Source organism: Ammospiza nelsoni, chromosome 16 (assembly GCF_027579445.1).
Source record: "Ammospiza nelsoni isolate bAmmNel1 chromosome 16, bAmmNel1.pri, whole genome shotgun sequence".
Classification (NCBI taxonomy): Eukaryota; Metazoa; Chordata; class Aves; order Passeriformes; family Passerellidae; genus Ammospiza; species Ammospiza nelsoni.
Genome location: NC_080648.1, coordinates 18,427,058 through 18,452,506, shown reverse-complemented (window position 1 = coordinate 18,452,506; position 25,449 = coordinate 18,427,058). Strand labels below are relative to the sequence as shown.

Below are 25,449 nucleotides of genomic sequence, written 5' to 3'. Positions count from 1 at the left end.
GGATGGCGGCGGGGATGGCGGTGAGGATGGTGGCAGGGATGTGGCGGGGATGGCGGCGGGGATGGTGGCGGGGATGGCGGGGATGGTGGCAGAGATGGCGGCGGGGATGGTGGCAGGGATGGCGGCGGGGATGGTGGCAGGGATGGCGGCAGGGATGGTGGCGGGGATGGCGGCGGGGATGGCGGTGGGGATGGTGGCAGGCTTTGTCCCCGTGCCGCGGGGGGACGGGCAGAGGTCCTGGGAAGGCCTCCGGGAAGGGGGAGGCTGGATTCAATCCTTGTCTTTCACCTGGGCTGGAGTCCAGCCCCAAAATAGCCGTCCAAAAACAAGATCACATGAGAGGAAAAAAATAGCAAGGCTCAGGATTATCCATCCATACTTCCCCGTCTGCGCGGGTGCGGAGCCGCGGCGGCAGCGCCAGCCCCGGAGCCGTTCCTTCCCGGTGCCCTCCCGGTGCCCTCCCGGTGCCCGCGGGCCCTGCCCGGCTCGGGGGCTCCGTGGGAGCCGCAGGGGCCGGGCTGTGCCCCCGGCAGGCTCCGGGAGCTGGAGCAGGGGCAGGGTGAGCCCAGCGCGTCCCTGCCCGCCCCGCTGCCCCCCAGCCCAGCCCTGCGCACCTGGAGCCTGCTCAGGTGAGTTCCTGACCCAGCATCCTGCACTCCCTCCCTGGCACAGCGCACACATTCCCGGGGCTTTGTGGTGCTGTCCCACGGGTCCCTGAGCTCCCGGCCGAGCTCAGCAGCTCCATGTGTGCGGTGCTGAGGAGCAGCTGGGTGTCCTCTCCTCTGCCCCGGCTCTGGGAGCTGGCAGGAGTAGGATGGGCCTTGCACCTCGGGGCTGTTCCAGCTCCTTCTGGGCTGAGCCGTGCCCGCCGAGGGCTCCCAGGATCATCACAGGAGGGGTGCAACCAAAGCAGGACTGGAGGATCTCGAGGGTCTCGCTCTAAACGTGCAGGAAGTTTTGTTTAAGTCGTCTCTGCTGCGGGACCTTGGTTTGGGGGATGAGGAGGCGCCAGGACAGCGGGGCTGGGGCTCAGCTGCCCTCACAGGCACTGCCTGTGCTGGGGCCAGGCAGGGCAGCGCCTGCAGCTTCTTCCATGGTTAATTATTCACTGAGCTTCCCAACAGACCCGGGGGCTGGTACTGCTGGGACTCGGAGCCCAGGGGTCTGGTGGGCGTCAGGTGAGCAGGTTCCTTACCAGGGACAGGGACAGGAGAGGAACTGCAGCAGCAGCACCCATCAAATCCATCCAGAGAAACTGAGAAATAGCACAGGCACCCGCTGCAGGTGCTGCTGGCACTGCCCAGGCAGGGCTGGACTGGGGAGGGCAGGGGGGAGGCAGAGCTGCTGCCAAGGCAGTGCCCCCATCCCTGTATTAACCCCATCCCTGTACTGATCCCATCCCTGCAGTGTCCCCACCCCTGTCGTGTCCCCATCCCTGCAGTGTTCCCCATTTCCATTCTGTCCCCATTCCTGCAGTGTCCTCATCCCTGTGGCTCTCGGGGCAGGGCCCAGGGTCGCTGCAGCACGGTCGGTGCCCGGGTTTTGGCCGAGCCTCCTCTCCCTCGTGCCGGCGCAGATCCCGCTGCCCAGGTCCATGTTTGCTCCGTGTTTGCGTCGCTCCGGCTCTTGGCTCCATCCCGGAGTCACAGCCTTGGGGACAGGCACAAAGGACACAGATTTGGCAGGACACCGCCTGCAGAGCGCCGCACCGGGGCTGCCGAGTGCCAGCCGCGGCCAGGGGACAGCCGGGCAAGCGGGGAAGGCTGGGCTGCAGGGAGGGAGCGGCCCCGGCAGCTCCGAAACAAGGGAGAAAATGGACCAGCATTTCCTAATCTTCACCACATCCTCACAATCCCCGTGCCTTTAGTCCAGGAGAGCCTGAGGCAAAGCCAGGCCTGCTCCTCTGTTAGATTCAGGAATGTTTGGTTATACCTATTTTTTATTTTCTGAAAAAGCAAGATGAAATCTTGGGCGGGATTATTAAAAATAAAAAGGGAGAAAAAAGTCTACAGCTATGTCCGGAAAGCTCGGGATGCACCTGCGCTGTGGGAGCGCTCGGAGCTGTCCCCAGCAGGCGCTGGTGACCACGGCCAGCTCGGGAATCTTTCACCCGAACGTCTGGGCCGCGGGCATCGCCAGCCGGAGCGCCTGTCCAAACGCGCTGGCTCCACGTGAGCCGCCGCTGAAAAGCCGATTCTGAGCGAGCTTTAGATAACGCAGCCCAAACAGCACCGCATCAAAGGCTCGTGGAGCCCGGCCAAGCGCTGAAATCACCGCTCGGGCTCCGCCAGTGCTTCATTAGCGCTTCATTAGGGCTTCATTAGTGCTGCGGCAGCGACCTCGCACCCCGCACATCCGCACCCCGACCTGCACCCACCCCGTGAGCCCCGAGATCGCCCCTGGCACCCCCCGAGCCCACCCGTGTCCCCCAGCACGGGCAGAGCCCGCACGGCCCCCAGGCCCCAGCGCCGTCCCCGGGGACTCGGAGCTGCATTTCATCCGCCTGACAGCGCTCCCGAGCACTTCGGCTTTTAAGGCCAAGCTCTGCCGGTGCCAGCGGAACGCGGCCGTGCCCGGCACAGCCCCGTGGCTGCCCGGGGCCCTTCCTGGCAGCTGCCCCCGGGGAGGGCAGAGACACCCATGGGGAGGGCAGGGACCCCCATAGGGATGGCAGGGACCCCCATGGGGAAGGCAGGGATCCTTGAGGAGGGCAGACACCCCGTCCCCGCTGCCCGGGGCGCTCGGGGCTGACCGGGATCAGGGCGGTCATCGCGCTCCCGCCGGGCACGGAGACACCCAGCGCCGCAGGAATGTCCCGGGCCGCAGGGAAGGGAAAGGCGAGGGGCAGGGAGGCCGATGCAGCTCCGGCTCCGGGGGGCTTTGCCCGCTCCTGGCGCCCCCCTGCTCCCGCAGCCGCGCCCACTGCGCTGCCCGGGGCTGGCAGTGCCGCAGGTCCCGGCCCCGCTGCGGCTGGATGCGAGCAGCCTCCCCTTCCCTCCCCCGCCCCAGGCAGCTCCTCCTCATCCTCACCGTCCCCGCTCGCTCCGCTCCGCTCCGCTTCTCCCCGCGCCCTCGGGAGCCGCCGCCGGGAGCGCCGCGCAGCCGCCGGTAGGTGCGGGCGGGGGGCGGCGGGAGCGGGGAATGAGACCCCCCGAGAGCCCCACGGAGCCCCGCGGGATGCTCAGACACACCCCGGGGCACGGATTGCCAACCGGGAGGCACCGGGATCCCCCAGGATGCCCGGGGGATGCTCTGGCAGCCCCACGGAGCCCCGCGGGATGCTCAGACACACCCCAGGGCATGGACTGCACCCGGAGGCACCGGGATCCCCCGGGATGCCCGCAGATGCCCAGGGGATGCTCTCTCAGCCCCACAGATCCCTCCAGGGCACAGGGAAGCTCCGACAGGCAGGGTCGGGCTGGGATGTGCTGAGACAGCAGGTTCCTTCCCCAGGAACAGCTTTAGGGGGGCAGCGTGATGCTCGCTCCAGCTGGGACAAACCCCCCCAAACCCTGCAGGTGCCCCCAAATCCTGGGAGGGAGGAGTGGCTCAGTGATGGCAGCATCATTCCAAATGACAATCTCCCAATTACTGCAAATTCTCAATACAAATCTCCAAATTACTGCAAACTCTCCTGAGGCTCTGGGTAGAAGCAGAAGCCCAGATCAGAACTTGAACAGAAATATACTAAAACCCAAATATTTAAAATGGCAAAACACAATATTTGGACAATTAAAAAAAACCCAAACCAAACAAACTAAAAACACCCAATCAGACAGAACAACAAACAGAAAGAAAAATCGTTGCAGTGACACAGCACTATAAATGGTTCATTTTTGATGCAAAATAAATAAATCACAGAACCATAGAATGGTTTGGGGATGCCACAGCTTCTCTAGGCAGTTAGGTATGATTAGGGATTCCCAGGCCAGGTTGGACAGGGTATGAAGCAACCTGGGATGGTGGAAGGTGTCCCTGCCATGGCAGGGGATGGAACTGGATGGGCTTTAAGGTCCCTTCCCACCCAAACCATTCTGTACTGATTCTATGATTTACGGCCAAAACAACACCACAGGGATTATCCTGATGGGCCTGACAGCCAAAACTCCTCATCAGCAGCATGCTCTGAGCTCTGAGCTGCTCTCAGCCAAACAAAGATGCCAAACACAAATTTCTGCAGGCTGGAATCTCCCCGGCTGGGGGTGCAGGTGTCAGGCTGAGACTCTGGGTCCACATGTCCCCATTGCCCCTTCCCTTGCCAGTACCTGCAGCCTCCCAGCTCCTTTGGGCCTTTTGGCAAAGGTGAAACCCCTGACAGGCAGCAGCAGCTCCCTGTCCCCACCGTGCCGGGGTCCTGGGCTCGATTCGGCTCAGCTGGTTGGGAGTAAGGGCAAGGAGGCAGAGCATCAGGAGCTGCCTCAGCTGGGAGGAAGATCAAGGTCTCAGCAGTGGGAGGAAGGCCAAAGTAATTTAGGGAGCTCAGGAGGAAGGGTTGATCCCCTGGGCTGGGTGGAGCTGGAGGAAAGTTTATCCAGAGGGCTTGCAGAGCTCTGGGTCTGGCTGGAGCCTCGGCAGAGCCCAGCTCTGTCCAGCCCCAGTGTGAGTTCCTGCAGAGCCCAGCTCTGTCCAGCCCAGTGTGAGTTCCTGCAGAGCCCAGCTCTGTCCAGCCCCAGCCAAGTGTGAGTTCCTGCAGAGCCCAGCTCTGTCCAGCTCAGCCCCAGTGTGAGTTCCTGCAGAGCCCAGCTCTGTCCAGCCCAGTGTGAGTTCCTGCAGAGCCCAGCTCTGTCCAGCCCAGTGTGAGTTCCTACAGAGCCCAGCTCTGTCCAGCCCAGTGTGAGTTCCTGCAGAGCCCAGCTCTGTCCAGCCCCAGTGTGAGTTCCTGCAGAGCCCAGCTCTGTCCAGCCCCAGTGTGAGTTCCTGCAGAGCCCAGCTCTGTCCAGCCCCAGTGTGAGTTCCTGCAGAGCCCAGCTCTGTCCAGCCCCAGTGTGAGTTCCTGCAGAGCCCAGCTCTGTCCAGCCCAGTGTGAGTTCCTGCAGAGCCCAGCTCTGTCCAGCCCCAGTGTGAGTTCCTGCAGAGCCCAGCTCTGTCCAGCCCCAGTGTGAGTTCCTGCAGAGCCCAGGCAGGGGAAGCAGGGCTGACCCGGTGTACAGGAGAACAATTGGACATTGTGCTGCCTTATCACCACCAGGGAGCCTGTCCTGCCTGAGGAACCCATTAAACTTTAGACCCCTCTTTGGCAGCCTTCCCGTGTGTCTCATGTGCCTCTTCAGCCTCCCAGCCCTTTTCACCCTCCACTACTTTGTCTCTACTTTTCTTTTGGCCTCCCACTTTATTTTGGCCTCCTGCCCTTCTCAGCCTCTGCATTTCTTTCCCCCTCCCACACTTTCTTGGCCCTCTACCATTTTGCAGCCACTGTTTTCTCTGTCCTTATTTTTATTTCTGATCAATGTTTTTTTTTCTCTTGCACTCCTCGGCCTTTACTTTTTTTCCTCCCCAACCCTGTGACTCCAATTCCTTGTGACTCCTCCTTCTCACCTTTAGCCTCCATTTCTCTTTCAGTCTTCCTTGCTTATTCCATCTCCTGGTTTTTGTTTGCCCCTTCTTTATTGCCCTCAAAACACATTAGAACTTGTTGGATCTTACAAACCCTTTTAGTAAATATTCCCTGAAAATAAATATATATTCCCAGGAGGTAAAGGCTGCCCCTGGGTACCAGCACTTCTCTCTCCTGGGCACAGCAGGCACTGACTCATGGCTGGGGCATTTTTAGGAATCCTGTGTACATTGGCTGTCAGTGCAGATCTATTGGGGATTATCCTGGGGGTTGGGTCTGCCTTTCAAAGAGAACCCTCACATCAGAAATCTCTTTGCAGAAGGATTTGTTGAATACCAGTTCAGGGAGAGACAATGGCTCTGTCCTGGTCTCTGCTGGCTGCAGGAATCCTCCCTCTCTCCCTGTTTGAAAGGTGCCCGACTCAGCGTTCAGTTCCTGTTTCTCCCCTTGTTTCCAACACCAGAATCTGTTGGTTTAAAGCTGTTGGAGAACCAAAGCAGAGGCCAGGGCCATGCAGAGCAGCTGCAGCAGCAATCAGTGACTTGCAGGGTTTATTTTCCCCAAATCTGTCAGTATTTAACAGGGCAGGTGGCACTGCCCACCCAGGGGTGGGCACCTGTGCCTGGATTCCAGGCAGCTCTGGCCCCCAGCCCTGAGGAGGCACAGACAGTCTGCACCTGGCATCTGCAGGGACAAAACTGCCTGCCACAGCTCCTGCTTTTCCCTCCAAAGCCTTGAATAACAAAAGTGCTTCACTTCCATCTGGTGAAGGTGGCAGAGAAAGGCTGAGACAGACTCTCACAGTGCCAAGGTCAATATTTAGGAATTCCCTTCAAGAACAGCTAATTCACAGCCAGAGCTAAATAAAGTCCTACTAACCCCAGCACAGCATCAGTAACATGCACCCATGGTCCAGCTTAAAGCCTGACCTCTGTTTTAATTAGGTATCAAACCCCATTCTGCTGGGTCTGAACTCAAGAGTGAGCTCAGAAAAACCCCTTCCCCTTCTGTTTGTGCTTTCCCTACCCCCAGACTCTGTCCCTTGCCCAGGGAAGGCACCAGGCTGAGAGGGCTGCTGGGGAGAGGACCAGGCTGGGATCCCACAGGCAGATTCCCAAGCCCACAGCATCAAAGCTGGCAGCAGTTCCTGAGGACGGGGCAGAAAGGGGTGTCACAGGCTGGCTGCTGTGCCCAGGTACCACTGACTCACAGCATGGCATCTAAAACCCTCCTGTCCCCCTCAGACTCCTTTTGGGAGCGGTGTTGTCTGCCCTGAGCCGTCCTCCCAAGGGTTTGCCCACTGCCCACAGCAGTCTGGACACACAGTTCATCCATGACTCACGGCCCACTGCTGCTCACAAAGTCTGTCCTTGCTCCTGGCTCTCAGTTTAGGCCTGGGTGTCAGCCTTGAGCTCAGATCTTTCCTTTATACTTGGCTCTCTATTGAAGTTCAAATCTTGGACAGAAAGCACAAGTATTTAACACCAATTAAAACACCCTCCCTTCCCCTTCCCCAGTATTCCCATTGCTGCAGGGTGTTCACAAAAGCTCCCACTTGATGGGAAGAGTTACTGGCTGCCAGACTCCAAATGGGGATTGCGGAGCTCACACTTACCCTGCTGGGATGTGATGCTCCCCAAACCACGGGGGATGCTCACTGACTGCCCAGGGATCCCAGGGCAGGGCTGGGTGTGCAGCTCACGAGTGAGGAAAAGGTAAAACCCCACTGGGATCCTGGTTGTGGCACTGCCAGCCAGGGGCAGGGGGCACAGCAGCTGCTGCTCCCCACACTCTGCCTGGTAGTCACAAAGTTTTTCGTTTAATGGGGGGATTTTTTTCTACTTAGACAATCCAGGGTTTCTTTCTGTCTTGATTATCACAAGCATCAGAGCAGAGCAGCTGTGGTTGCCCCTGGATCCCTGGCAGTGCCCAAGGCCAGGTTGGACGCTGGGGCTTGGAGCACCCTGGGACAGAGGAAGGTGTCCCTGCCATGGCAGGGGACATGAGGTGAGACTGGATGGGTTTTAAGGTCCCTTCCAACCCAGACCATCCTGTGTCTCCATGGTCCTTGGCTGCATCCCCGTGGCCCCAGAGCAGCTGTGGAAACACGGGCACAACAAAGGCCACGGTGTCTCTGAACTCCCACTCAGGAGCTGCAAATAGCCAGCGTGGGTGAAACCTCAGGGGCTGAGCTGCAGCAGGCTGTTAAAATTGCAGCCTTCCGTCCTGCTCTGCGCCCTTTGTGGTGCTCTGTTGTTTACAGAGATGAGGAGGGGCAGGAGAGCACCCAAACACATCCCTTCCCTCGGAGGGCTGTGTCATGGAAAGCCAAGGCAGGGCTCTGTTTTCCTTGGAGCAGTGGCTGCCCTGCCTGCCCCTGCTGCTGGCACACAGCCTGTGGGCACACTTGTCGCAGCGAGGGCCAGACGGGTGCCCGGCCCTGCAGGGACGCAGGTGTGCCCCTGTCTGGGACAGCAGGAGCAGGATTAGGGCTGCGCCTTCCTTGGGCTCTGGCAGGTCCCAGGGAGTGACTCAGGCTCCTTCCTAGGACTGAGGGTGACACACAGAGAGCTCGGTGTCCATGGCCACCCACTGCCACCAGTGAGAATTCTCCCATTTGTGCCTGAAGAACACAGACAGAGCAGCGACCCGTCTGCCTCCACAGACCACAAGAGGTGGAGATGCACAGCTGCTCTCCCTAGTTTACTCCAGTGACTACTTAGCCACACTAATTCCAGTTTTTTTGCTGACCCACTCATCTTCATTTAACAAGATTCAGCCCTGAGCTTGCCTTGCTCTGATCTTTCATCTGAAACACTCCTTGCCCTCTCCTACGTGCTGCAGCTTTTCACTGGAAGGAGTTTTCTCCAGTCCCGAAGTCATGCAGATAAGAAAATTATTATTTATTGGAGGAATTTCCTGGTAATAGCCATTATTAACTCAAGCTTTTATCACACTGTAATTGAGCAACAGCCTAAGCTCCTTACTCAGGCAGCTTGGAGGAAGAAACTCAGGGGTACTAGAGACTGAATTTAAAATGAGACATTGGGCAACAGAATTAAGAACAGGATTCTTCCAGCCAGGCTTACTTAGATGTTACAAAGAGCAGCTGTACAGCTCTTACACAAACATTGCAGGATGAACACCATTAACTGCCTGCGCATTTCCATGGTAAATCACTGCTGAGCCTCTGGTGAGCCCAGAAACCCCAGTGATTTTCCCTGGAACAGCCCAGAGCAAGGCTGCGCTGGAGGAAGTTGGGTTTCTGAGCGATGCTGTGTCTGCTGATGGTTAACCACCAGGATGGATGTGGGCTTTCACTTGGCCTGGGGATGAAACCTCGATTCCAGCATCCTCTGCCTCCCTGGGGAAGGACGGGGTACAAAGGCTGAGCCCAAACTCAAATCCCAGTTTGAAGCTGGGGCCAACCCTCGGCTGGGCTTGGCCACCCTTCAGAGGGGCAGCTGCAGGAAGGGCAGCCTGACACCGTGAGAGCATTCCTGATTTTCACTCCCTGAGCAGCAGCAGCAGCCTGGGAGGGGCTGGGCCCTGAGGGTGGCCAGGACAGAGGGACAGACACAGACACGTACCTGAGCAGGGCTCAGCAGAGGGGTGGCACTGCAGGGCTCACAGGGGACGTGGTGCAGCAGGAGAGCCAGGCCACTGCTGGGATTCACAGCACAGAGGGAACTCCTGGGCTGCAGTTTGTCATTTGGTGCCATCTGTCTGTCCGTCTGTCCGTGGGTGTGCCGGGCAGCCACACCTGCAGCTCCAGCCCAGACAGCCACAGTGGGCTCTGTGGCCTGGCTCTGTGCCTGTGTCCTGCATGGACAGCGGGGGTGGCACAGGGACAGGGGAGAGGTCATTGCAGGGTCACTGCACGGGGACAGGGGAGAGATCACTGCAGGGTCACTGCACAGGGACAGGGGAGAGGTCATTGCAGGGTCACTGCAGGGTCACTGCACGGGGACAGGGGAGAGGTCATTGCAGTGTCACTGCAGTGTCACTGCACGGGGACAGGGGAGAGGTCACTGCAGGGTCACTGCACAGGGACAGGGGAGAGGTCATTGCAGGGTCACTGCACGGGGACAGGGGAGAGGTCATTGCAGTGTCACTGCAGGGTCACTGCACGGGGACAGGGGAGAGGTCACTGGGAAGCCAGGCATAGGCAGGTCCAGGCAGGAGAGGTGCCCACAGCCCTGCCCATACCTGAGGTGGCAAACCCAACACAAGGGTCCTGTGCCTGCTGCATCATCCCTGAGTCCTCAGCAGCACAGAGCCACCCTCCTCCTCCTCGGGTGACAGGGATGAGACTGGTGTCACTCGTGGCACCTGTCAGTGGCTGCTCCAGCCAGCCCCACGTGCTGGGAGGCAGCAGAGCACAGGAGCAGGGACCAGGCTTGGCACTGGCCTTGGCACAAGGCTGGGAGATGGAAAGGGCACCTGGGAAGGGCAGACACGACCTGCTGCATCCTGGAGGGAAGGGGAAGCCCAGGGTGCTTGCGTTGCCAGAGGTGTCCCCTGGGTGAGCACATCCTCCAGCCCATCCTCGGCTGCAGGGACTGGGCTCTGGTGATTCTCTGTCCAGGTGTTGTCCCCACCCAGCAGGTCCCACACACCCGGTGTCCAGGTGTTCTTCCATCCACACACCTGGCTGGCTCTGGGAAGGAGGGTTCCAATCCAGGACAGGTCCAGCGGGATCTGTGGGTCTGTGTGTGCAGCCAGGGCTGCTCCTGCTCTTGCTCCCAGCCCAGACAGGACACAGGGACAAGGCCCTCCTGGCACAGCTCCTGCTCTGGGGCTGCATTTGCTCCTGGGGCTGGAGCTGCAATTAAGTTAATCACCGGATGGCCGAGGGCCGTGGGTGGGAGGTAATTAGAAAGGGGAGGATGCCTTGGTTTTCCTGCCTCCCCACGGACAGCACAGCCTGGTGGGAGGCTGCCCTGGCTGTCCCGGGCTCAGAGCTCTGGAAAAGCCACACCTGGCTTAGGGCAGGGATGGGGCTCCCCTTGGGCATCCCTGAGGGCCCAGGGCTGGGATAACCCTGTCCCTCTCTGATGCTGCTGTGTTGGTCATTAGTGACACCTCTCAGGAAACTGCTGAAGTTTCAGCTTTACAGCCCCTCTGTTCTCCCTGCCACAAATCCAGTGAGACTGGGTGGGATGGTTGTTTTCTGGTGGAGAGCAGCAGATGATGACAGCAGGCATTAGTTAAATTGATTTTTATGCTTTTGGTTGCACTTCACACAACATATTCCACTTGCAAAGGGTAAAACCTGGCTGATAAATACTTCATTAAGCAGTTAATCACATCACTAGAGATAAAATCACCCGGCCATAAACAAGCCTAGAAACGAGCCAGTGCATTCCACTGATAGTCACAGAGTGATCTATTATATATTTATCATATGCTTTGCCTAATAATTTATTAATCCTTCTAAGAGAATGTACAGGCCAAGGAATTCGAGCTGTGCCTTGCACTGCCAGCCTCAGGAGGGGAGGCAGCCCCTGCAGGCTGCCCATGCTGATAACCCCAGACCCACCAAGCTGCTCCTGCAGCATGAGGAAACCTCTGCCTGTGTCTAATCCTCCCCTGGATGAGGAAATCCATCCCATGAAATTGTTCTCTACAACTTGGAATGAATAAAATCCCTGTTTGTCTGAGAGGTGTTTGCTCACATGCCCAGGTAGATCTCAGACTGCCCCAAAAACCACAGGAATCCCTGGGAAAGGCAATTCAGAGCCTGAATTCCCTAAAAATATTCCACCTGTTCTAGATGCTTTCCATCCCACATGGAGTGTGTGAGCTGCCTGGGAGGTGACAGTCTGCTCAGGGGGCTGCAGTCACAGTGGCAATGGGCAGGGAGCCCATCAGGAGGTGATGCTGTCTGATCCCAGCCGAGTCACGCGTCCTGGAACAAACTGCATTTCTGCTTTAATGGAGAAAACAACACTTTCCGAAGTGAAAGCAACTGGAGTGTTTCCACTGAACTCCCCAGAGCCAGGTTCACGAGACACTGATCTCATTACCCAGAGCTGGACAAAGCCTCAGGACACTCCTGGGTTTAGCAGCTTCTCATCTCTCTGGAGCTCTCCGGGTGATCTCTAGCTGATCATCTAAATGACAATTGTGATTAGCTGCACTTTTCATCACCATTTCCATCAGAGGCCATGCAGAACATTTCTTTCCAACCCTACATAAAAGATTGTGTCCAAAGCCAAGGAAAATGTTGATGCATTTGGATCAATCCAATCTGGTTTTAACCCAGTAGGTGAGATTCTTCTGCTTTCCTCCGTGTAGTAGCCAGGTATTTCATACCCAAGGAAAGAAGGCTCACCTCAGCTGGCTACCTTTAGGAATCCCCCTCATTTCCATCAGCACCACCTCTGTCATGCAAACAAGTGCTGTGGGGTGAAATCTGCACAGCTCTAGGGCAGAGAGCAGAGATTCCCCTCTCTCCCTCCGTGGCTCCCAGTGTGTGCTGTTATTGCAGAGCTCACAGCCTGACATTGGCAGCACAACCAGCCCTCCATGCTCAGTCAGATGCTCGCAGAGTTTGGGATTTCACATCAAAGCCACTGGTTTGGCCAGTGATAAAGTTTGGAACCAACCCCAAACTTCTCAGAATTTCACAGCTATTGTAGCCCTGCCCTGGGCTCCTCTCCCTCAGAGCTGCAGGGAGCAGCACAGGGCAGCCACCAGGGCTCAGCAGGACCTGGATCAAATGAACATTTGGGCTTAACTCGCTTCCTAAGGGTTTTTTTACCTTCAGAAGTTATTTCTGGTCCTTTGGGGTGCTGACATTTCCATCCAGGAGGAAGAGCTGGGTGCCCTCAGCTGCCCATGCTGCAGATGGAGCTGGGGCTGTCCTGGGGCTGTCCTGGGGCTGTCCTGGAGCTGTCCTGGAGCTGTCCTGGAGCTGTCCTGGGGCTGTCCTGGAGCTGTCCTGGAGCAGGGCTGTCCTGGGGCTGTCCTGGGGCTGTCCTGGAGCAGGGCTGTCCTGGGGCTGTCCTGGGGCTGTCCTGGGGCTGTCCTGGGGCTGTCCTGGAGCAGGGCTGTCCTGGCTGCAGCCCCCAGGGATCCTCCTCGTGGGGATTTCTCTGTGCACAGAGCTGGAGGAGAGAGGAGCCACAACCACAGCTGCTCATGGACAAACAGGCTCCAGATCCAGTCCTGGTGTGACCAGGGGGTCAGAGCTCAGCAGCAGCCACGCCCTCACAGCCATCTCCTTTTGGAATATTTTCCTTTCTCCATGGGGCACCCAGTAACCACTGCAGTGTTGTGTCTCTCAGCCTTGCATATTTGAACAGCTTTCTGTTCTGCTTTGTGCTATTTAATAGCATTGTTGGGCTCCTACCCAAAGAAATAAGGCCCTTTATGTTGTCTTTGGTTCAGGCTCTCTCTCTCACTCGAGCTTTTTAATTCCCATAAAAACCTAACGTGTTCTTGCCAGAAGTATAATGCTAGGGCCATGAGTGGTGGTGTTTGTAGAGGAACAGCTCCATGGCCATAAAGTCTGAGAACAGCAAGAGTATTTAGCACAGGGAGACAAGGGGAGTGGAAAAGTGTTCATGAGCTTTTCTGGGGCACTCAGGGCAGCTGGCAAGCACTGGAGTCTTCCTAAAAATAGCAAAAATAACCTTGGAGGAAATCAGTGATGATGAAGAAGCTGTTTGCAGTTGAGCTGCTCTGGTCAGGCTGTCTGGACGTGCCCTCAGCCCTTGAGGTGGCTGTGGTAGAACCCAGGCTGCTCTCGCTCCTGCCTGCAGAGTTTGCTGAGATCCTGCTCAGACCCCTTGGGTCTGGGGTGTTTGCTTCTCAGTGCCACCCACCATCAACCCAGGAGAATTCTGGGTGCCTTTTACCCTCAGATAAATGTTCAAGAAAAGCTCTGGTTCTAGGAAATGACCCAGTGATGATGTGGATTAAAGCTCAGTGGAGGAGCAGAGCCCCCTGTGCCACCCTGGGTGATTTGGGGCTTTCCTCCAGGGAAAGGCTGGCAGCTGGCAAGGAAGCTGAGCTGCCGCACTATGGTGTCTTGAAAGAAAAATAAATGTAGGGACCAGACACTCCATGAAATAATTTCACCTGATAATAGTGTTAAACAAAGATTTTGTGTCTGTATTTGGCATCACCTGCTCTGGACACCTCCAGGAGCCACAGAGCTTCTGAGGCTGCATCTCCAGTCTCATGGCAATAGGTGGGGCTGGGGGCTGTCACTCCAGACAGCACTTCCCAAAATCCCAGTCTGTGTCAAATGGGGGCTCTGAGAGCCTGGAGTCTGTGCATAAAGCAGAGCTGGTGCAGAGGCTGGGGGTGCTCTCGCCAACAGCCACACTCTTCATCTCCAGGGATTCATCTTTAGCAATCCAGCTTCCAGAGGTTTTTATTCTCTGCAGGCATCTGGGATCCATTTCCAGGAGTAATTTACTCTTTTTGCAGCTGCTTTTGCAGAGCTTTTTAAATACCAAAGAGTTTAGAGCCGAGTGTTTAGAGATTGTCTGTGTGTGTGCATGTGTGCGAGTGTGTGTGCTGCAGAGCTGCCACCCTCAGTCTCTGCCAGGGCACTCCAAGCACCACAGCAAACCCACACAGTGTGGTACTGGCTCCATCCCAGTAGCACAACTCAGTCCTAGAGAGACATTTTTACAATCTATAAACACATATAAACAGTGACTATAAAATATTTTCCATAATATAGCTGTGGGAATACATGACATTTAAAGCAACTTCCTGCATCTAGATTTATTCTGTGCCTTGTCTTTTTCTGTTCATAAATCCACTTCTCTCCAAGTACTACAGAACTTTGTGTGTGAAAGACAGAATGAATCTGTGGGAGATTTTAAATGTAGTTTCTAGGCTGAAAACATGACTGTACCTGAAATATCCATGGGACTCTGGCCCCACCTGTGGCATCTCCTGATGCCACATCTGCGAGGGCACTTCTGTGACAGCACTTCTCACTTCCCAGCCTCCAACCTCCACAGCATCCTTCTTTGATTGGTCTGGAGATGCCTTCAGGTTTTGGCACAGCATCTGCTTAGACACGGATTGAGACCACAGCCTCCAGCAAAATGAGGTTTCAGTATGATCCTTCATTAGACCAGCTTGCTCCAAGCCCCAGTGTCCAGCCTGGCCTTGGGCACTGCCAGGGATCCAGGGGCAGCCAAGGGCTTCCCCACCCTCGCAGGGAAGGATTTCTTCCCAAAATCCCAAAATCTAACCCTGCCCTCTGGCAGTGGAATCCCCCTGATCCTGTCCCTCAGATCCTTGACCAAAGCCCTCTCCAGCTCTCTCAGAGCCCCTTCAGGCACTGAGGTGCTGCTGCTTGACTCATGGCATATCCTGGACTCAAAATTCCCATTTCCAAATGCTGTTGATCAGTGTCTGGGTAAATCTGCTCAGCCTGGCAGTGAAAGCTCCTGGCCCTGCCCATCTCCCACCACATCTAACACACATCTCTCTGTGTGTCCTGACCTTTTCCATCTGTGTCCTGGGCAGGTGAGCTGCAGAGTGCCAAGGGATGAGCAATATTTACACCTGACACACAGTGGGTGTTTCAATTCCTTGTCATAATTGTGTTTGAGAGTTATAATAGTGCAGAGAGAGCTTTACCTGGGCTCCCTTCCCGCCTCCTGCGGGTTCCAATCAGACACCGGCTGTTTTCCAAACTGCTTTTCTGAGCGTGTAATTTTAGCCCGCACGTCAATAGAGAGGAGAACAAAAACAGAACTCACCGTGATCAAATTAAAGAGGCCAGAATCCCTCCTGCCCAGCCCCACCCAGCGAGGAGACAGCCCCCCACACCTCCCACACTGGGGAGCATCCCCTGGGCTGTGAATCACCAACGGGACCCCCGGGATCCCTCCTCCTTCCCTCCCTGCTGCCTTTAAAGCTGGGCAGCAGCGAGTGCCAGGACTCGGTGTCACCCCTGTGCCAGCACTGGTGTCACCCCGGTGTCACCTCCCTTGCATCCCAGCAGCAGCAGCGTGTGCCAGCACTGGTGTCACCCCGGTGTCACCTCCCTTGCATCCCAGCAGCAGCAGCAGCGTGTGCCAGCGCTCGGTGTCACCCCCGTGCCAGCACTGGTGTCACCTGCTGTCCCCTCCCTTGCAGCCAGCCCCGGGAGGAGGAGGCTGCGCGATGGCCGAGGGGGAGATCACCACGTTCAGCGCCCTGACGGAGAAGTTCGACCTGCCCGCGGGCAGCTACAAGAAGCCCAAGCTGCTGTACTGCAGCAACGGGGGGCACTTCCTGCGCATCCTGCCCGACGGCACCGTGGATGGCACCAGGGACCGCAGCGACGAGCACAGTGAGCAACCCGGGGGGCTTGGGGGGCCCCTCGTGCTGGGGTTTCATCAGCTGGGGAGGGAGAGCTGGGGAAAATGGGGTCTGGATGAGGCTGGTGTGACAGCGCGTCTTCCAGGGGCTGAACACGTATCCCAAGGGCCAAACACATCTCCGGGGGACAAACACACGTCCATGGGGAAAAACACACCTCCAAGGGGGACAAACACACATCCCAGAGGCCAAACATGCCTCACAGGGGACAAACACACCTTCTGGAAGCCAAACACACATCCCAGGGGCCAAACACATCTCCTGGAAGCCAAACACACATCCCAGGGGCCAAACACCCCTCCCTAGGGCCAAACACACATCCCAAGGGACAAACACACCTTCTGGAAGCCAAACACACATCCCAGGGGCCAAACACACCCACAGCTGGGACCCAGAGCAGGGGGGTGTGAGGTGTGTGCTGTCCAAGTGCAGATTTGAAGGACAGCAATAGATATCTCCAGTGTTGAACCTGGCACTGGCTTCCCCTCACGGAGGCAGACAGACAGACAGACAGACAGACAGACACAGGGACACACAGGGCTGGCTCACACGGGGAGCTGCCCTGGCAGGGGAGCTCAGGGCAGCCTGGCATCCCACAGCATCACACACAGCATCACACTGCCCTCCGTGTGCCACAGCCCTTTACTCTGTCACCCTGGGCAGGGTGTCCCCTCGGCTGTCCCCACCCCTGCATGCAGTGACCCTGGTGGCTCCAGCCCATGGGACACTGGCACCTCTGCTGGGAGGAGATGCTCCTGCAGATACCACCACTTGTCCCACCAAGGAGTCATTGGGAATTTAATGCTGTTTGTGCTTTTGCATTACCAAAAACTCTTCAGAGGATTTTTCAACCTGCTGGGCACACAGCAAAGCTCCTGCAGGGCTCCGTGGGCAGCAGGGCTGGGCTCTGCCCCTGCTCTTGGCAGCAGCCTCTGGGTTCATATCCTGAACATTTACTGGAATGGCACCAGGCCCTGCAGGCTCCTATCTCGTTGGAAGGAAGGGCTGGGAGGAGCCAAACCAGCCTTACAAAGTGCTAAGAAAAGCACTTTTATTTTCTTTAAACCACAAGCACACATGTGACTTCTCCCCCAAACGTAACCTTTCCTCTGGCTATTGTTGTGTTACTGACAGGCAGTTTAGAGCCAGTTTTAATTACAAACACTGTATCCCCAGCACGAGGCAGTGCTGGGGAATGGATGAAGATGAGTGGATAAACACAGCGTGCAGCTCCAGTCTCCAGGCAGGAATAAACCCAGCAATAACCCTCAAACCCCTGGAAAGACTGGATGGTGACCCAAAGGACCTGAAGAGACAGGACTGGGCTCACAGACACACCAGGAGAGTGGTATGAGCTCAGGTCTCTGCAGCATTTTGCTGGAGTCAGAAGGAGAGGTCAGGGTCAAGATGGGATCTCCTGGGGCACAGGGAGCCACCAAGGCCATGAGCCCACTCCTGTGCCCTGGCCCAGGCTGCTGTCTCACAGCACAGATGCTGTCACACAGCCCAGCCCTTTTCCCTCTGGAAAAGCAGATCCATCACCCTGGAGAGGTGCCCAGGGCTGCCCTGTGCCCGAGGGCAGGGAGGGCAGGCAGCTCTGCATCCCAGCACCTCACACCTCCCTGCTGCTGGCCCAGGCCACATGTTTGCAATCCTCTGCCAGAGAGGAACCTCCTGTAAATGGTCTCGTAAACTGGGATACGGGAACACACTAACATTTCCAGAGGAAACCCCTGGAAGGGCTGAGTGCCAGCAGAGCAGCCCTGGGCAGAGGGACCCTGCTCTGAGCACCCACATCCTGCCCCTGCACCTGGAACACGATGGAGCTGCTCAGATCATTCCCTGGTGTGCAAGAGGAGCAGCCCAGACCAAGGCTGGCACTGTGGGACATTGTCACCCAGCTGGGACAGCACCTGCCAGCTCCAGGGAGGGACAAGGCACAGGAACACCCAGGGTTTATCGGGAGGCCAGTGGGGACAGCACGTTCCAGCTGCACCAATGCTCTGCAAGCTGTCCATGGGCATTTTGTTCCAGACAAATACCAAGGATTCTTATTTTTCTCTCAAATGGCCTCAGAATCAGGAGGATCTCTAAGAAGAGCAGAAGGAGTCACTCTCTCTAAGCCTTTGTTGTCCAGGCCCACATCAGGATCCACTTCCCACATCCTTCACATGGGCATTCCAAGCTTGCACCAATGGAAAGAAATCTTACCAGGACTCTGCAGATTCTCCAGGATGAAACTCATGCTCATCTCTACAAAAACTCTCCTTTTCCTGCTTTCATCCCATTTCTTCATGGAAGGAAATCTCTGTACAGACCTGGAAGAGAACCTGAAAAAACTTAATGCACAAGCTCCTTCCTCTGGACCCACTGTTCTTCCCTCTGTGGCCAAAAACCTCAGCATCCCATTGGCAGCAGGAGGGTCCTCGCTCCCCTCTCTCAGGACAGTTTTTAGAGCAGTATCACCATTTTCATCCCATTTCCTCCCTTTCTCCCTGGACTGTTTCTGGGCCAAGTCCCAGATCTGCAGCACCCAGGGAATGCAGGTGGGCTGAGGTTTTCCCAGTGCACATCCCCAGCCTGAACCGGGCATGACAGGGGCCAAGCACTCCTGCAAACCTGCACCCACACTGCTTCCTAATTAATGTCATTTACTGAGCAGGAAATGCCAGACATGAAGGATGTGAACCATTACATCAAAGATTTCACTGCAATGGGCGTTCCACCAGGCCAAGAGGTAACACTGCCTCTTACCTCATCTAAATAAGGATAAACAAATTAAATATAAACAGGAAGGAAGGAGCTGGAGCCGAGACATCCGTTCATACTTCATTCCAACCAACCTAAATATTGCTGTTATAAATCTCAGGGAAAGAAGCTGCCTATGAGATGGGAAGGATCACTGGGAAGAGCTGGAATTTGCAAGTCACTGTGTCTGCAGCCACAGCCTTTTCTATTTCCCCATTCTCCAATGCTCTGGATAAATCCAGCTGCAGCAGACAGCTGGGTGGGATGCTTTGGATCAGGGGGTTGCAGTGCAGGCATCTGCAGCCTGCCCATCCCTGGCTTAGCTCTCAAAATACTCCTTCATATGTCACTCCTTAAGTGTCTTGTCAAACCGCATGAGAAATTTGTAAATTAGAGCCAGAATTAAAACCCCAATCTCCTGTGTCCCATTCCAGCATCGTAACCAAAAGGCTGTCCTTCCTTTGATGTAAAATAAGGGGGAAAATTGGTCTTTGGTTCCAGAAGGATGGCTGTGGGATTTCTTTGAAGAAGAGGGTACAAGGAGACACTTTTATTACACACTGTACTGTTTCCTATAAACTCTTTATAAGCCAGACTTCAACAAAACACCCTGCTAAATTTCCTGGCAGTTTTTCCTCCCCTTTCCCTATTTTCCTCTCACTGTTGTTTTGTTTTTGCTCCAGTCCAGCTGCAGCTGAGCGCAGAGAGCGTGGGGGTGGTGCACATCAGGAGCACCCAGTCGGGGCAGTACCTGGCCATGGACCCCAACGGGCTGCTCTACGGCTCGGTAGGTGTGGGATGCCCTGGGAAAATGCAGCCAGGGGCAGGGCTGCAGGCATCCCACAGCTGGGCAGTGCAAACCACAGCTGGGCGATAGCTGGGCTCTGTTTGTGATCCTGGCAGCTGCACGGCCACTCTGCATCTGGCTTTATTTTGGGGGGAGATAAATGAATTAGCAAATAATGCAGTTTACTGCCCTGCTTCTGACAAATGTTGTATTTCCTATCTGACACTTGATAAATATTGTGTTTCATACCTGGAGCAGCAGCTGCCACCCAGTGTAGGCGTCCCTGCCCATGGCAAAGGGCCGGAGCTCAGTGGTCTTTAAGGTCCCTTCCAACCCAGACTGTTCTGGTTCTGCACTCTGAGCCTGCAGCTGCCACCACAGTGCTCAGGGCCAGAGCAGGAGCCAGGGCCAGGAGCAGTTTATGGAGCACGGAGCTGATTTAAAGTGCCAATTAAAATTCCCAGGTCACAGACACCTTGCTACAGGAGTGGCCCAGGGGAGTAAATCAAGGTCACCTACCCCACAGTTTAAATAAGAGCTTTACTGGGGTGTGGAAATGTCAGAGGCAGGTCTGGATGGCATCCCAGAGGGGAGAGCTGGGCTGGGATTGTCACACCAGGAAGATCTCCAGCTCACTGTCCTTCCCGGGGCTCTCTTGCAGCAGTTGCTGGGTGAGGAGTGTCTGTTCCTGGAAAGGCTGGAGGAGAACCATTACAACACCTACGTCTCCAAAATGCACGCGGACAAGAACTGGTTTGTGGGGCTGAAGAAGAACGGGAACAGCAAGCTGGGCCCGCGGACTCACTACGGCCAGAAGGCGATCCTCTTCCTGCCCCTGCCCGTCTCTGCCGACTGACGCCCGGCCCCAAAGCTCAGGGATGACCCCAAACCCCAAACCCAGCTGCTGCTGCCTCCTGGAGCTCAGCAGAGCTCCCAGCTTTCGGTCAAGGCTTTGCCAAATCTGCCAAAGCAGAGCCCTGTGCTCTGCACCAAGCTTTGCAGAGATGAGGGCATGAGTCCTGGCACTCCCCTGAGGTCCGTGGGGCTCCATCTCCCCCTGCGCTCAGCTCTGTGCCTGTGTGTGCCATGACCCTCAGCCATGTGTGCCATGTGTGCCATGACCCTCAGTCCTGTGTGCCATGTGTGCCATGACCCTCAGCTGTGTGTGCCACAACCTTCAGCTGTGCCCATGTGTGCCATGACCCTCAGTCCTGTGTGCCATGTGTGCCATGACCCTCAGCTGTGTGTGCCACAACCTTCAGCTGTGCCCATGTGTGCCATGACCCTCAGTCCTGTGTGCCATGTGTGCCATGACCCTCAGCTGTGTGTGCCACAACCTTCAGCTGTGCCCATGTGTGCCATGACCCTCAGCCGTGTGTGCCATGTGTGCCATGACCCTCAGTCCTGTGTGCCATGTGTGCCATGACCCTCAGCTGTGTGTGCCATGTGTGCCATGACGCTCAGTCCTGTGTGCCATGTGTGCCATGACCCTGCTGCAGCTCCCAGGGCCTGCCCTGGGCAGGCACCCAGAGATGTGCCCGAGGTTCCCCAAGAAGCTCATATTTTGTGTCCCCAGGCATGCCAAGGCAAAGCCTCCCTGCTGCTGTGTGTTAATGTATTTGTCCATGCAGGTGTGTAGCTTCTGCCATGCCCTCGAGCAGTTCCAGATTGCACCATCAGTGCCGTTATCCAGGGCCAGCCTGGTAAGTGCCAGCTGGGCATGCTAAGCTGAGCTAGGCAAAGCTCCAGCCCCAAACTTTGGCGTCCCTCACAACACCAATAGTGTGTATTTCGTGCTAGTACCTGCCGTATGTTATTTGTATTTATTTATTGAGTAAATATGTCTCTTCTACAAGCTGTGGATAAGTCATTCCAGGCACCTTGAGGCTGTCCCAGTGAGCAAGGGGCAGCGGCAGTGAGGGCTGTGAGGGTGTGAAGTACCACAGCAAGGGGCTGCACGAGGGGGCAGAGCATTACTCCCACTCCCAGAGGAATTCCTCCCACTGCCTCTGTGTCTGGTCAAATGGGGCTCTAAAAACAGCACTGAGGCCCCTTGGTGGCTCCCAAACCCCCCGTGAAGTTGAGTTTCTCCACTGCTGGCACAATGAACATCTCCCAGACAGCTCAAGAGCCACTGCTGCCAGCTGGGAACATCACCAGAGCACCACCCAGAGCATCCACGGCTCCTCTGGAAAACCTGAACCAGGGCTTCACCACCCTCACGGGAAAGAATTTCTCTGTAATATCAAATCTAAACCTCCCATCCTTCATCTTAAAGCATTTCCCCCTTGTCCTATCCTGCCATCAAGGACAGGGACAAGACACAAGTGCTCCCTGCTCCCAGCAAACCCGATCAGCCATCCCACATGGAGGAAGGAATAAAAGGCTGCCTTGCATATTTCTGCAGCAGCAATTAGCCACTAATTGCCGAGATTTACAATTGCTGTGCTAATTACTGCACTCCTGAACTTCTGCACTTGCTGCACTATCTCCCCAGCACTGATAGCATCTCTGTACTCCCAGGGCTGCCAGGCAGGCAGGGAGCTGGCACGGGACGGTGGAGCCATAGCTGGGAAGGAGCATGTGCCAGGCCCTGGCACCCTCCCACCTGTGGGATCCACAAGGAAATAGAGGGGAAATAGAGGGGAAAGGTGGATTCTGCTAATCCTGCAGGTCCCAGCTGCTCCTCCTGGCCAAGAGAGGCACCCAGCCCCTGCCTGGCCCAGCTGCTCTGGTGGGCACAGCGTGATATTCCCATGGCAAACACAAAGCTGAGCAAGACAGGGGGATGAGGACAGCCAACAACACCCACACTCCTTAAACACAGCAGTCACCTTCCCTGCGAGAGGCTGAGCTGTCACTCAAGTCAAGAAAGTGAATTAATGCATGAGCAGGAGATCCAGGTTTCTAATTAAACTGGAAAGTTGGACCGTGTAATGCTGGGTTTAGCTGGGCTGTCTTGCAACACCTCATTAAGCCAGGGCACTCTCGTTAGGCTGCTGCTGCTCCGAAACCCGCAGGTACGGCTTGACACCCAGCTGGGGAAAAATGTCAACACCTGCTCTGGAAAATAATCGCCGGGGAAGCCACAGTAATTGCTTCAGACAGACGGACAAGCCAGCATTGCCCAGAGAAACCGCGCTCACCTCGGGGTGTTTGTCCTTAGCGTGAGAGGCAAAAAAGGAGAGTTATAAGATTTAATAAAATCATTACAGGTGAATATCTCTCCCGGTAAGTGTGCTGTGAGAGGGTTGCTGGGCAGGGCCGGGCTGCATCGCGCAAAAAGGAAAATAAACAAACTCATCCCCGCAGGCTGAGCACACGGGAGCGCGCGTCCCCTCCGGGATGCCCGGGAGGCACCGAGGAATAAAGAAAATAAACAAACATCGCCGCGGGCTGCCGCGGGAGCCGCCGGGATAACCGGGAGGTGGCGGTGCCGAGGCGCCGGAGCTCGGGCAGCGGCAGCGGGAGCGGGAGCGGCATCCCCGGCGGGGCTCGGGCAGCCGGGACCGGGCATCCCCGGCGGGGTTCGGGCATCCCCGGCCGAGCGCGGGCACCCGGAGCGGGAGCGGCATCCCCGGCGGGGCTCGGGCAGCCGGGACCGGGCATCCCCGGCGGGGCTCGGGCATCCCCGGCCGAGCGCGGGCACCCGGAGCGGCATCCCCAGCGGGGCTCGGGCATCCCCTCCGGAGCTCGGGCAGCGGCAGCGGGAGCGGCATCCTCGGCGGGGCTCGGGCAGCCGGGACCGGGCATCCCCTCCGGAGCTCGGGCATCCCCGGCCGAGCGCGGGCACCCGGAGCGGGAGCGGCATCCCCAGCGGGGCTCGGCATCCCCTCCGGAGCTCGGGCATCCCCGGCCGAGCTCGGGCAGCCGGAGCGGCATCCCCGGCCCCGCCGCTGCCAGCGGGCGCACACGCAGGGCCAACATCTGGCTCAGCATCTGGAGCGCGAACGGAGCGAGAGGAGGCGCGGAGCTCCCGCTGCTGCGCCCATCCCATTTATTACCCCGCGTGGGGCCGGGGCTGCGGGACCCCCGTGGGGACAAGAGCAGGGTCACGGTCCCGCAAAAGCGCTCATCCCACAGCTTGGCCTCTCCCTCCTCTTCCTCTCACGCCGTGGCTGCTCAGCCCATGAGCCAGAGCTCGGCCCTGGCCGGGAGAGCCAAACCAGCCCGAGCGAGGAAATGGTCTGTCATTAAAGTCTGGGAAGTGATGGGAATCCAAGCAAAAGGAAAGCTTGGGTTTCTGCTGCTTTCCCGTGGTTGGCATGTTGGGAAGGCAGCCGGAGGACATACACAGGATGGGAGCTCTGGACACGGTGCTGGCCACCACGAGCTCGGGCAGCATCGTCCCCTCGGAGGCTCCAGCAAGGACCCAGGGAGTGCCCCAGCCCCAGCCTGGCCCCTGGTGATGCCATCCCTGCAGCTCTCCCTGGCACTGGGGTGTTCCCCCTCCACACACCCACCTCCAGCATCCTCCACTGCACCCCAGAGCTCCCTCCCCACCGGCCCGAGCTTCTGCCAAACCCTTTTGGGGTGTCCTGACTGAGAGAGGCTCTTGGGACAGCACATCTATTCCCTTTTGTGCCCTGACTCTGCTTCTAGAGCCAATATCTGAAGAACTCCCAAGCTGAGCAGGGAGCTGGGGTAAACCTCTGTCCACAGCAGCAGAACAATGTAAATCTCTTCCTTAAAGAGTGATTTCCATGTGGAAGGTCCCGTTGGGACGAATGGGGGGATTTGCTGAGCAGAGCCTGCCAAACCTCTGCTCACAGCATCACCAGGCTTCTGCAGGTTGGGCTCTCCTCAGCACGTGCAGCAATTTGTTCTGGCCAGCGAGGGCGGCCTGTGGCAAGTGCTAATCCCAGCTCCGGGTGGAGCCCTCAGGAGAGGGGAGAGGCCCCCCCAGCAGCCCTGGCTCCTCCCCAGGCGCTGAGCATCCCCAAGCAGCAGCTTTGTGTAATCCCCACACAAAGAGGTGGTCACTGCTAATGGGTTTACCTGCTTAATTCTCCCTGGCCCTTCCTGCCTCTCAGGGTTTTCCCTTCCCACTGGCTCGGTGCTGCAGGAAACTCTGCTTCCCACATTAAGCAGATTGTCTGCAGCAGGACAGGCAAATGCATTTATCCTGCAGAATTCCCAGGCCGTGACACGGCGGTGTTTCCAGGATATGAATCCTCTGTCCCTCACATCCTTCCCTGCCCTGCTTCCTGAGCCATGACACATTTATCAATTTATCACTGAGGCACAGGGCACCTCCAGCCCCTGGCTCTCACAGCACTTCCCTGGGACCATCTGCTGTCACCCCAGCTGCCCAGAGGGGCCTGATGGTCATGGTGACCACCAAACCATCTCCCACCCACTGCCAGGGCTCATCCCTGCTCAGCACAGCCCCACATCAGAGGGTCCTGGGGGTGGGTATCTTTGGGACAAGCCCAAACACTCCCCACTACCCCAAATTTACTGCTTTCTGCAGAAATTATCCCAACATGGGTTTCCTCTTCTTGCAGGAGAGAATGTGGGAAGGACATTCACACCCACATGTGCCACAAGAGCCAACCTCTGACCTGTGCCTCAATTAAAAATGGTTTCTAGGCTCAGACTAGCAAATGTTGGCCTAATTTGGGGAGGATGGGCTCTATAACAGATAGGCAGGACACTGAGCAGGAAATTGGGCAGGAGAAAAATTTCCAGCCACAACCATAGAAGTTACAGCTTAGTAACTCAGGCTGCAAGGTTTGTGCTCCTTGGAGAACAAGGCCCCAAGCTCAGGTCCAAGCCCTGCTCTCCAAGGACAGCCCCAGCTTTCCAAAGCAAATCCAAGCACAACTCAAAGCCATCAGAATTCAATTGCTGCTCACTCGAGCAGATCCCCCCTGTCACTGAGCATGGAAATTCAATATGTGGGAAGAACTTGCAAGAGAAAAATGAATTTCTGTTTATTTTCTTAGCAGGAGTTTGGCCTAAACCCTTCACTTTTGGAAAGAGAGCCAGTAACTCTGTCACTTCTTTTTTTACCCTC

The 25,449-nt window shown here is 56.7% G+C and overlaps 1 protein-coding gene across 2 annotated transcripts; it reads left to right on the top strand.

Annotated features, from left to right (window-relative positions):
- The first annotated feature begins 401 nt into the window (after positions 1–401).
- Positions 402–21,285, top strand: FGF1 (fibroblast growth factor 1). 2 transcript variants are annotated; one of them, XM_059483567.1, is made up of 4 exons: positions 402–629; positions 15,671–15,866; positions 19,327–19,430; positions 20,092–21,285. In XM_059483567.1, exons 2-4 carry the CDS (start codon positions 15,698–15,700, stop codon positions 20,284–20,286), a joined length of 468 nt encoding a protein of 155 aa, XP_059339550.1. In that variant the 5' UTR covers positions 402–629; positions 15,671–15,697; the 3' UTR covers positions 20,287–21,285. The 2 variants fall into 2 exon arrangements, with proteins under 2 accessions (XP_059339550.1, XP_059339551.1); XM_059483568.1 differs by lacking the exon at positions 402–629 and adding an exon at positions 3,075–3,108 and having other exon boundaries at positions 15,675–15,866.
- The last annotated feature ends 4,164 nt before the right edge of the window (positions 21,286–25,449 follow it).